This window comes from Mobula birostris, chromosome 11 (genome assembly GCF_030028105.1).
Source record: "Mobula birostris isolate sMobBir1 chromosome 11, sMobBir1.hap1, whole genome shotgun sequence".
Taxonomy (NCBI): domain Eukaryota; kingdom Metazoa; phylum Chordata; class Chondrichthyes; order Myliobatiformes; family Myliobatidae; genus Mobula; species Mobula birostris.
Window position 1 is genome coordinate 115287988 of NC_092380.1, and position 14082 is coordinate 115302069.

Here is a 14082-nt window from a genome sequence, read left to right on the forward strand (position 1 = left end):
TTACCTTCTCCCTCTCAAACTGCAGGGTGAATTCCATCATTATTATGATCACTACCTTAAGGGTTATTTACTCTAAGCTCCCTGATAAGATCCAATTCATTGCACAACACCCAATTCGGAATTGTCTTTCCCCTCGTGAGCCCAACCAGAAGCTGCTCTAGAAAGCCATCTCATAGGCATTCTACAAATTCTCTCCCTCGGGATCCAAAATCAGCACCAACCTGATTTTCCCAACCTTCCTGCATATTGAAGCCCCCATGACTATCGTAACATTCCCCTTACCTTTTCCTTTTCTATTTCCCCATTGTAATTTATATCCTACATTCTGGCTGCTGCTCGGGAGCATGTACATAACTCCATCAGGGTCTCTTTACTCTTGCAGTTTCTTAATTCTACCCACAAGGATTCTACATCTTCTGATCCCATGTCATCTTTTAGTAAGGATTTGATTTCACTTCCTTATCAACAAAGCCACCCCACCACCTCAGCCTACCTGCCTGTCCTTTCAGTGTAACGTATTTCTTGGATATTAGGCTTCCAGCTGTGATCTTCTTTCAGCCACGTCTCAGTGATGCCCGCAATGTCATACATGCCAATCTGTAACTGCTACAAATTCATCTACTTTATTCCGTATACTACCCGCATTCAAATATAGCACCTTCATCCTGTATTCATTATCCATTTTGATTTTGCCCCCCTCTTACACTGCAACTAATCCCACTGACTGCAACTTTGCCCTATCACCTGTCAATCCTTCCTGACAGTCTCACTACACACTGCATCTACTTGTATACAAACTGCCCCATCCTCAGCCCTATCAATCTGGTTCCCATTGAAATTAGTTTAAATCCTCACCAGCCACTCTAGCAAACCTGTCCACAAGGTTTACAGGTTATTACAGGTGAAGAGAGAGTCACTAACCCTAACCCTGTCACTGCAGTAACAAAACAAGCTGATGATCCCTGTCCAAGCTTTTTTGTTCAGGGAACTCTCGTCCCTGGATCCAGTCTCTGAGCTCTCTGTCTGCAGAAGACAGGAGTTGTTCATAGACACAAGATGCTTTAGATACTCTGATTCAGATTGAGATTCATTTATTTATCACATAAATGTCTAAACATACTCAGAAGACCAGGCAGCATTGGTACAGAGGGAAACGATCAGGGACCATTAGAGGTGAAGTTATCAGAAAGATGCGGGGAAAGGGAAAGGGCGAGACCAGGGAGTGGGAGGGTGAAGGCCTGGGTCGGTGCCTGTGGACCAACAAACAAACTGAGCTGGTCAACCTAGATCTAGGAGAGGTAAGCCTGGGGGAGGGAGGAGGAGACTGAAGCCTTAACTGGAACTCAATCAGATGTGAGGCACGGGAATGTGAATAACTGGGAGAAGTTCCATTCTGGCCATCTCATTATAGGAAGGATGCGGAAGCTTTAGAGAGGGTGCAGAGGGGATTTACCAGGACGTTGCCTGGATTGGAGAGTGTGTCTTATGAGGACAGGTTGACCAAGCGAGGGCTTTTCTCTTGGGAGCAAGGAAGGATGAGAACTGACCTGATAGAGGTGTACAGATGATAAGAAGCATAGATTGAGGGGATAGTCAGAGACCTTTCCCTGGGTGGAAATGGCAAATACCAGAGGGTATAATTGATTGCAGGAAAGTATGGGAGGGATGTAAGAAGTGAACTTTTTACACAGAGATCGGTGGAACGCACTGCCAGGAGTGGTGGTACAGGCACGTATACTAGGGACTTCTAAAAGACTCTTAGATAGTCACCTGGATGATAGAAAAATGGAGGGTTATGTGAAAAGGAAAGGTTAGATTGGTCTTGGAGTAGGTTATAACATCGTGAGCTGAAGGGCCTGTTTTAACTGCACCTGGGCTGGGTCAGTGAATCCCCTCACACGGTGCTTCATCCAGGAGTTCAGCATCCACATTTAGAGAGGAACATGGAGACAGTGAGGAATGTACTGGTGTGAATCTCACGGTAGGAGCCGGCAGATCGATGGGCTGAATGAACTCCCCACCCCCCACCCCTAGTGCCTGTGGGCTCCTTCATCTGCTGCTGTGGTGGAAGTCGGTGGTGATGGGTGGGTGGCTCATAAACCTCAGGCCAAACCTTGGCCGTGCGTTCCTCTCAGTCATCCGTCGTGCCAGTGATCGGATCCGCGCCAGCTGTAATGCGTGTAACAGCACACACGTGAGTACTTGGTGCAGGCACGCGGACACGAATGCCCCCCACACAGCTGTCCAAACACACACACATATCCACAATGAACACACCTGTCCTCACAACCTCACAGACACACCTGTACACACATACTCACACTGACTCGCCTGTACACACACACACACCCATACAGACACACCTGTACACACATACTCACACTGACTCGCCTGTACACACACACACACACCCATACAGACACACCTGTACACACATACTCACACTGACTCACCTGTACACACACACACCCATACACACATACTCACACTGACTCGCCTGTACACACACACACACCCATACAGACACACCTGTACACACACACACCCATAGACACACCTGTACACACATACTCACACTGACTCGCCTGTACACACACACACACACCCATACAGACACACCTGTACACACATACTCACACTGACTCGCCTGCACACACACACCCATACAGACACACCTGTACACACATACTCACACTGACTCACCTGCACACACACACACACCCATACAGACACACCTGCACACACACACACACCCATACAGACACACCTGTACACACATACTCACACCGACTCACCTGTACACACACACACCCATACAGACACACCTGTACACACATACTCACACTGACTCGCCTGCACACACACACACACCCATACAGACACACCTGTACACACATACTCACACTGACTCACCTGCACACACACACACACCCATACAGACACACCTGTACACACATACTCACACTGACTCACCTGCACACACACACACACACCCATACAGACACACCTGTACACACATACTCACACTGACTCGCCTGCACACACACACACCCAGACACACCTGTACACACATACTCACATGGAGACACCAGTCCACACACATCCTCACACATATACCTGTATACACAACCACACAGACACATCTGTACACACACACCCTCATGAATACACCTATCCACACACACCCATAGACACACTTGTTCACACACACCCCCACACACAGACCTGTACACACACACTCACACAGATACTCCTGTCCACGCACACCCACAGGGACATATTGTGTACACACACCCACATGAACACACCCACACATACACACTTGTACATGGATACACCTGTCCAAACACATCCAACCATACACACCTTTACACACACACTCACACAGTTACACTAGTCTATATTTGTCCACACACACCCACACAGACATACCTGTCCACACACGGACACACCTCTAAACACACACACACACACTTGTCCTCACACCTTCACAGTCACACCAGTCCACACAACCCCACAGACACAGCTGTAGACACACACCCAGATGGATACATCAATGCACTCATACCCACAGACACACTTGTATACAATCACACACACACACACCTGTAAACCTACGCCCACTCATACACACCTGTACACACACACACAGACACACCTGTTCACACATCCTCACTGACACACCTGTCTACACTCACCCTCATGGACACAATTGTTCACACACACACACACACACACACATCTGCCCACAACGGACACACCAGTCCACACACACCCACACAGACACACCTCTGCACACACACACACACACACACACTTACACATACACACCAGTCCACACACACCCATGCTGACACACCTGTACACAACGGACACACCAGTCCACACACACTCACACAGATACACCTGTCCGCACACACCCACACAGACACACCTGTACACACACGCCCACGCTGACACACCTGTACACACACACACACGGACACACCTGTACACACACCCATGCTGACACATCTGCACACCCACACAGATACACCTGTAAACACACACCAATGCTGACATGCCTGTACACACACACCCACATGGACACACCTGTACACACACACACTCATGCTGACACACCTGTGCACACAAACCCACACGGGCACACCTGTACACACACACCCACGCTGACACACCTGTAAACACACACCCACGCGGACACACCTGTACACACACACCCACGCTGATACACCTGTACACACACACCTATGCGGACACACCTGTACACACACACCCACACTGATACACCTGTACACACACACCCACATAGACACACCTGTACACCCACACCCACACCGACACACCTGTACACACACACACCCACACCGACACACCTGTACACACATACCCACACTGACACACCTGTACACACACAGCCACACGGACACACCTGTACAGACACACCCACACTGATACACCTGTACACACACGCCCACGCTGACACACCTGTACACACACACCCACACGGACACACCCGTACACACACACACACACACACACACACACAAACACACACACACACACAGACACACCTGTACACACACACCCACACGGACACACCTGTACCCACACACCCATGCTGATACATCTGTACACACACACCCACGCTGACACACCTGTACACACACACCCACATGGACACACCTGTACACACACACCCACGCTGACACACCTGTACACACGCACCATGCTGACACACCTGTACACACACACCCACACTGACACAACTAACACACATGCCCACGCTTACACACCTGTACACACACACCCACACAGACACACCTGCACACACACACCCACACGGACACACCTGTATACACACACCCATGCTGACACACCTGTACACACACACCATGCTGACACACCTGTACACACACACCCACACTGACTCAACTAACACACGCCCACGCTTACACACCTGTACACACACACCCACACAGACACACCTGTACACCCACACAGACACACCTGTACACACACACCAATGCTGACATGTCTGTACACACACACAACCACACGGACACACCTGTACACACACACCCACACAGACACACCTGTACACACACACCCACATGGACACACCTGTACACACACACCCACGCTGACACACCTGTACACACACGCCATGCTGACACACCTGTACACACACACCCACACTGACACAACTAACACACATGCCCACGCTTACACACCTGTACACACACACCCACACGGACACACCTGTACACACACACCCACACGGACACACCTGTATACACACACCCATGCTGACACACCTGTACACACACACCATGCTGACACACCTGTACACACACACCCACACTGACTCAACTAACACACGCCCACGCTTACACACCTGTACACACACACCCACACAGACACACCTGTACACCCACACAGACACACCTGTACACACACACCAATGCTGACATGTCTGTACACACACACTCATGCTGACACAGCTGTACACACACACAACCACACGGACACACCTGTACACACACACCCATGCTGATACACCGGTACACATACACCCACGCTGACACACCTGTACACACACACACACACACACACACACACACACAAACACACACACACAGACACACCTGTACACACACACCCACACGGACACACCTGTGCCCACACACCCATGCTGATACACCTGTACACACACACCCACGCTGACACACCTGTACACACACACCCACATGGACACACCTGTACACACACACCCACGCTGACACACCTGTACACACACGCCATGCTGACACACCTGTACACACACACCCACACTGACACAACTAACACACATGCCCACGCTTACACACCTGTACACACACACCCACACAGACACACCTGTACACACACACCCACACGGACACACCTGTATACACACACCCATGCTGACACACCTGTACACACACACCATGCTGACACACCTGTACACACACACCCACACTGACTCAACTAACACACGCCCACGCTTACACACCTGTACACACACACCCACACAGACACACCTGTACACCCACACGGACACACCTGTACACACACACCAATGCTGACATGTCTGTACACACACACAACCACACGGACACACCTGTACACACACACCCACACAGACACACCTGTACACACACACCCACATGGACACACCTGTACACACACACCCACGCTGACACACCTGTACACACACACCCACACTGACACAACTAACACACATGCCCACGCTTACACACCTGTACACACACACCCACACGGACACACCTGTACCCACACACCCATGCTGATACACCTGTACACACACACCCACGCTGACACACCTGTACACACACACACCCACATGGACACACCTGTACACACACACCCACGCTGACACACCTGTACACACACGCCATGCTGACACACCTGTACACACACACCCACACTGACACAACTAACACACATGCCCACGCTTACACACCTGTACACACACACCCACACGGACACACCTGTATACACACACCCATGCTGACACACCTGTACACACACACCATGCTGACACACCTGTACACACACACCCACACTGACTCAACTAACACACGCCCACGCTTACACACCTGTACACACACACCCACACAGACACACCTGTACACCCACACAGACACACCTGTACACACACACCAATGCTGACATGTCTGTACACACACACTCATGCTGACACAGCTGTACACACACACACCCACACGGACACACCTGTACACACACACCCACACAGACACACCTGTACAAACACACCCATGCTGATACACCGGTACACATACACCCACACTGACACACCTGTACACACACACACACACACAGACACACCTGTACACACACGCCCACGCCGACACACCTGTATACACACACCCACATGGACACACCTGTACACACACACCCATGCTGACACACCAGTACACACACTCCCATGCTGACACACCTGTACACACACACCCACACAGACACACCTGTACACATACCAATGCTGACATGCCTGTACACACACACCCACATGGACTCACCTGTACACACACACTCACGCTGACACAGCTGTACACACACACACGGACACACCTGTACACACAAACTCACGCTGACACACCTGTACACACACTCCCACGCTGACACTCCTGTACACACACACGCACACACCTATACACACACACCCACACGGATACACCTATACACACACACCCATGCGGTCACACCTGTATACACACACCCACACACATGTACCCCCCACACTCACGCGGACACACCTGTACACACATGCCCACGCTGACACACCTTTACACACACACAGACACACCTGTACACACACGCCCACGCTGACACACCTGTACACACACGCCCACATGGACACACCTGTACACACACATCCACACAGACACACCTGTACAGACACAACCATGCTGGCACACCAGTCCACACACATCCACACAGATACACCTGTACCCACACAGACACACCTGTACACACACATCCATGCTGACACACCTGTACACACACACCCACACACCTGTACGTATACTCACACAGACACACCTGTACACACATACCCACGCTGACACACCTGTACACACACACCCACATGGGCACACTTGTACACACACACCCACACTGACACACCTGTATACACACACACACCCACTGATACACCTGCACACACACACCCACGCTGGCACATCTGTACACACACGTCCACAGAGGCACACCTGTACACACACGCCCACACAGACACACCTGTACACACACACCCATGCTGACACACCAGTCCACACACGCCCACACAGACACACCTGTACACACATGCCCACACAGACACACCTGTACACACACACCCACATGGACACACCTGTACACACACACCCACGTGGACACACCTGTACATATACACCCATGTGGACACGCATATACACACACCCACGCTGACACACCTGTACACACACACCCATACTGATACACCTGTACGCACACCTACACAGACACAGCTGTGCGCCCCTCTCTCAGTACTGCACTGTCATTTTACACTCTGAGCTTAGCCCTCACCGCTGATTCTGGACTTTCTGCATCCGTGGGCAGTCGAGGTGTCGGGGCCGCTGACAGTGGGCTGGGTGAAGCCGGTGTGGTCAGAGCTGGAAGAAGTAAGGCTGAGTTAAGGAGTGGTTAGTGACTGAACCTGCGAGATGGCCATAAGATATCGGAACATAATTAGGCCATGTGGCCCATCGAGTCTGCTCTATCATTTCATCGTGGCTAATCCATTTCCCTCTCAGCCCCAGTCTCCTGCTGTTGCCCCGTATACCTCCACGCCCTGACTAATCAAGAATCTAAAATTGTACTGTGTACACTTTGAGTCCAAACTTTCAACAGAAACATTAACAATTCCTTCACACAGCCTCCTGCCCGACAGGGATGCTGCTCGACATACTGAGTTCCTCCAGCAGATTGACTGTTCTTCCAGTTTCCACCTCCTGCCACCTATCATGACTCCATCAATCTCTTCACTCGCCTCTCTCAGTATCCCGGGATGATCCTATCCCATCAGACCCCAGGGATTTATCCACCTTAATGGTTTTCAGTTCCCCCAGTACCATCTCCTTCATTATGACATACCCAAGAATGCCAACAAACCCCTCCCTGATCTCAGCATCTCCCATATCCCTGGGGTCTACCAATGTGAAGCTAAGGACATTACCCAGCGTCTGGTACCAGGTGCAGGCTTCCTCACTGTCCGAGTGGACCCACTCTTTCCCTGGCGATCCCTTGGACCATAACACATAGGAGCAAAATTAAGCCATCTGTCCCCAGACAGCGCTCCTGCTCATCTGTCACGTCTCTCACCCACTATCCCAACAGCTTGTCCCTTCCTCTCCAGGGGTCGCTTCACAACCTATAAGCAAGCTGGGAGTTTTCCCTTCGGAGTGAAGGAGGATGAAAGAGTTTTACAGAGGATAAGATGGAGTGGATAGCCAGAGCTTCCTCCCAGGGCAGAATGGCTGATACGAGGGAGCATAATGGGGTGGTACAGTAGTGTCATGGTTAACACAGCATTTCACCAGCAGCCCAGGTTCAATTCCCAGTGCTTTCTGTAAGGAGTTTCTGCGTTCTCCCTGTGACTGCATGGGTTTCCTGCGAGTGCTGTAGTTTCCTCCCACAGTCCACAGATCCACAGGTTTGTAGGTTAATTGGTCATTGTATTTTGTCTCACGATTAGACAAGAGTTAAATCGGGAATTGCTGGGTGACGCGTCTCAATGAATAAATAAATAATTTTCAGGTGATTTGAAGAAGGTATAGGGAGACGTCAGAGGTAGTTTCTAGTTTACACAGAGAGTGGTGGCTGTGTGGAACATGCTGCAGGGACCAGGCACTCCTGGACAGGCATATGGACGATAGAAAGATGCTGGGTTATAGGGTCTGCAGGAAGAAAGGGGCCGTACTGTACTGTGCTGTTCAACATTCCCTGCACAAGGTGATAAGAGGTTTGGATCGAGCGGACAGCCACAGTGGCCAGTACGAGACTGTATCATCTGACGGTGATTGGGAAGCTATAGGGGGAATCTCAGGGGTTTTATACAGTACAGCCTGTACACTGTGCAAGGGACTTCCGTACCTCACCCAGCACTCTGCCCTCATGTTTGAGGGGTGAGGTGGTTATAGCAAGCCCCCCAGCCCTTCCCTCAGCCTTCCACCCAAACCTAATGACTCCATAACCTCACCATGACAGCCTTGCCAGTCCCCCTCCCCATTCGTTTATTGCATTCTGCCCCAACTCTGAGACACCTGTCAGTCAACCGGCTGTGGCTGATTGCAGTCTGGGATCAGCCATGAGCCCCCAGGCAGGGGCATCGGGGATCAACCATGAGCCCCGAACAGGGGTATCGGGATCAACCATGAGCCCCCGGACAGGGGCATCGGGATCAACCATGAGCCCCGGACAGGAGCATCGGGATCAACCATGAACCCCTGGACAGGGGCATCGGGATCAACCATGAGCCCCGGACAGGGGCATCGGGATCAACCATGAGCCCCCGGACAGGGGCATCGGGATCAACCATGAGCCCCGGACAGGGGCATCGGGATCAACCATGAGCCCCTGGACAGGGGCATCGGGATCAACCATGAGCCCCGGACAGGGGCATCGGGATCAACCATGAGCCCCGGACAGGGGCATCGGGATCAACCATGATCCCCTGGGCAGGGGCATCGGGATCTATCCAAACTGATGGAGCTTGCCATAGCCAGTTCTCAGAGCGACAGAGTGCTCACACCGCGTGTGGAAACAAGTTGTGATTGAGGAGGGGGAGGAGGGGAAGCAGCCTCACCTGGAAGGGAGTCCGGAGGCAGCGACTGGAGACTGGAGGGGACGTAGTTCCTGACATCAGAATCGACTGAGGCTCGGGACCACAGGCAACTCCATTCCGAGAGGCTGGAGCCATTTGATTCGGGCCGCTCAGCCTCGCAGCGGATCCGAGCAGAAACACTTCTGTCCCTGGGATGGAGAAGAGAAGTGTGCTGTCAATTTGTTCAGGGACACGATGGGACACGATAGGACATGAGGGGAATATGGACTGAGAGTGGGCAAATGGGAGTAAATCCAGTGGGTGCCACAGACAGTATGAACACTAATGTTGTTGGCCGGATCAAAGGTGATAACAAATCAGCATGTAGGAGGGAGGATGAAAATCGGAGTGATGTCACAACAACCTCTCACTCGACTTTCGACTTCAGCACAACCAAAACACAGATTATCAACTAGGAGCTGGAGGTCCATGAGCCAGTCCTCATCAGGAAATCGGAAGTGGAGAAGAGGGTCAGTAATTTTAAATTCCTTGGCGTTTACATATCACAGGATCTGTCCTGGAAACAGAGTATATACTCAGTGGCCACTGAGTGTGTGTTCGTGGTCTTCAAGGTTCAACATGTGAGTTCAGAGATGTTCTTCTGCATAACGCTGTTGTAGAACATGGCTACTGAGTTACGGGGGACCCTCCCCCCATCTTTTTATTCTGCCATTTTCCCCCTTCCTTTCCCTTCCTGATGAATTACAGTATACATGTTTGAATAGATTAAAAATCATACAAAAAACAGAAATAATTATATATTTAAAAAGTGAGGTAGTGTTCACAGGTTCAATGTCCATTTAGGAATCGGGTGGCAGAGGGGAAGAAGCTGTTCCTGAATCACTGAGTGTGTGCCTTCAGGCTTCTGTACCTCCTACCTGATGGTAACAATGAGAAAAGGGCATGCCCTGGGTGCTGGAGGTCCTTAATAATGAACGCTGCCTTTCTGAGATACCGCTTCCTAAAGATGTCCTGGATACATTGTAGGCTAGTACCCAAGATGGAATGGACTAAATTTACAACCCTCTGCAGCTTGAGTGGGACAGTGGGATTAGTGTGGGGACTGACGCAGGACCTTGGGTACTGTATGGGGCAGTGGGATTACTGTGGGACTGACACAGGGTTAGAATGAGAGAGCAGGGAAGTGGGATTATTGTTAGATTATGTTTTGAACACTAGGTAACTCTACAAGGTGTTTCTGTGTTGTACAGATTACAGTCAATGGCTGGTTTATTGGGTACCTCCTGCAATGAGTGCATCCTCATGGTCTGCTGCTGTAGCCCATTGTAAAGTTCAAAGGTTCATTCATTATCAAAGTTTACAACTCTGAAATTCTTTAATTCTCCGGGTTGCCGTGAAAGCAAGAAAGAGAAGGAAGGCAGCACAATCATCGACCCCCAAATCCCCCCTCCCCAAAAAAACAGAACAAAAATGGAACAGGCACATCGACCCCCAAATCCCTCCTCCCCACAAAAACAGAACAAAAATGGAACAGGTACATCGACCCCTAAATCCCTCCTCCCCACAAAAAGAAAATGAGAAGGTCAGGTGATACAAAATATAAAATCTATAAGACTGAAAAATTGATCTTTTGTCCAAAGTCCAAATCCAAAATGCAGAAAAAACCTGTACGATATTCTCCGGGCCTGCAGTGGCAGGCTCTTCCCTCTCCAGTACTGAGCAATCGATCAAAAGACAGGCAGACGGTGCTCACCCTCAGCACTCGCTTCGAGGTTTCAATCTCCATCATCGCTTTAATTGATGAACAATGGGAGTTTTAATCGGCAAAATGGAGCCAAACATCCACCTGTACCCCATCCTGCAGCCTTCTTACCACAAGGTTCGCTCACGCTGACCCTGCCTCCTGGAATCTCGGAGACTGCAGAGCACTGAAGTACCCAAACGATCTCCAAACAGCGAAACACGAGCTCCCACAGTTCCAGAATCACATTCAAGACGAGAAACAAATGTAAAAGACATGAAAGAAGTGAAAAAATAGTTTTGTGATCTATCCAGAAGATGTTGACCAAATGAGCGTTGTGTGCAGGCACCACCTTGACACGGAAGGTCTATTTCAAAGTTCAAAGTGTTGTGCATTCACAGATACTCTTCTGCTCACCTCTGTGGTAATGTGTGGTTATTTTGAGTTCCTGTTGCTTTCCTGTCAGTTTGAACGAGTCTGGCCATTCTCCTCTGACCTCTCTCATTTACAAGGCATTTTCACCCACAGAACTGCCATTAACTGGATGTTTCTTTTTGTTTCTCGGTCCATTCTCTGTAAAGTCCAGAAACTTGTGCATGAAAATCCGAGGAGATCAGCAATTTCTGAGATACACAAACCACCCTGTTTTGTATCAACAACCATTCACTTATTCACATCTCTTCCCCATTCTGATGTCTGGTCTGAACAACAACTGAACCTCTTGACCATGTCGGCATGCTTTAACGTATTGAGTTGCTGCCATGATTGGCTGATTAGATATTTGCATTAATGAGCAGGTGTATAGGTGTCCCTAATAAAGTGGCCACTGAGTGTATGTCAGTGTAACTAAGTTCCTGATGATAAAAGCTCTGGATCTCACTCTGTTACACTTCCCCAGTGACCCGCTCATTGTACCTCTTCTGTGAGTCCTGGTGTTCTGTACACCCAGTTGCAGAGGGGTGGGTGATGTTGTCCGTGTGACCTGAATCCCTCTCGTCCTCTCTCAGATCCCAATTCTGTGAGGAGGCGGCTGATGGTGCCTGCTGTGTATCCAATGCACAGTAAACCCAGTCTTCCGAATCATCACCATTCTCATCACCGGTGTTCACCGCAGCCGAGAGTCGGTGTGATGGGATGTACTGTGTAATCACCTGCCCAGGAAATACACCAAGGTAAAGCCTAGATGTTCAGCATCTCCTGAGATCTGTGATCCATGCCAGAACACCATCCCTTCCCCGATCCCCAGGGTTCCATTATCTCTGCTCGCACCACCTGAACCTCAGTCCCTCACACCTTCTCTTCATTCAGTCAACAAGTCATACAGCACAGAAAAAGGCCAACTGGCCCAACACATCCATGCTGACCAATACTGCCCTCTAAGCCAGCCCCATTTGCCAGCATTAAGTCCAAATCCCTCTAAACCTACTTAACCATGTACCTGTCCAAATGTCTATTAAATGCTGTAACTGTATTCACTTCTACCACTTCCTCTAGCAGTTCGCTTCATACACCCACCACTCTTTGCGTGGGAAAACCTTGCCCTCATAGTTGTAAGAATAACAGGGTTATATTGGTGGAAGATATTAATTTCGCCAGCATTGGCTAGGCCACTCAGAGAGTAAAGGGTCTGGACAGAGTGGAATTTGTGAAATGTGTCCAGGAAATGTTCCCAGAGTTAATAGACCATAAGACATAGGAGCAGAATTAGGCCATTTGACCTATCAAGTCTCCTCCGCCATTCAATCATGGCTGATCCTTGTTTCCCCTCCTTAGCCCCACTCCCTGGCCTTCTCCCTGTAATCTCTGATGCTGTGTCCAATCAAGAACCTATCAATCACTGCCTTAAATACACCCAACGACCTGGCCTCCACAGCTGCCTGTGGTAACAAATTCCACAAATTCACCACGCTCTGGCTGAAGAATTTTCTCCACATCTTTGTTTTAAAAGGAGGCCTCTCTATCCTGAGGCTGG

General features: G+C 50.1%; 1 protein-coding gene across 2 annotated transcripts in view; it reads right to left on the reverse strand.

Moving 5' to 3' along the window:
* Positions 1-1105: 1105 nt before the first annotated feature.
* LOC140205582 (uncharacterized) overlaps positions 1106-14082 on the reverse strand; it is a 72010-nt gene continuing 59033 nt past the window's right edge. The window contains exons 14-17 of one of the 2 annotated variants that reach the window (XM_072273222.1): positions 13026-13261; positions 10391-10557; positions 8113-8198; positions 1106-2169 (exon numbers count right to left, since the gene is read on the reverse strand). In XM_072273222.1, coding sequence (XP_072129323.1) covers positions 2050-2169; positions 8113-8198; positions 10391-10557; positions 13026-13261 — 609 coding nt within the window. In that variant the 3' untranslated portion in view covers positions 1106-2049. Of the gene's footprint in view, positions 2170-8112; positions 8199-10390; positions 10558-11918; positions 12684-13025; positions 13262-14082 lie in introns of those variants that run through there. The other variant, XM_072273223.1, reaches the window with a different exon arrangement.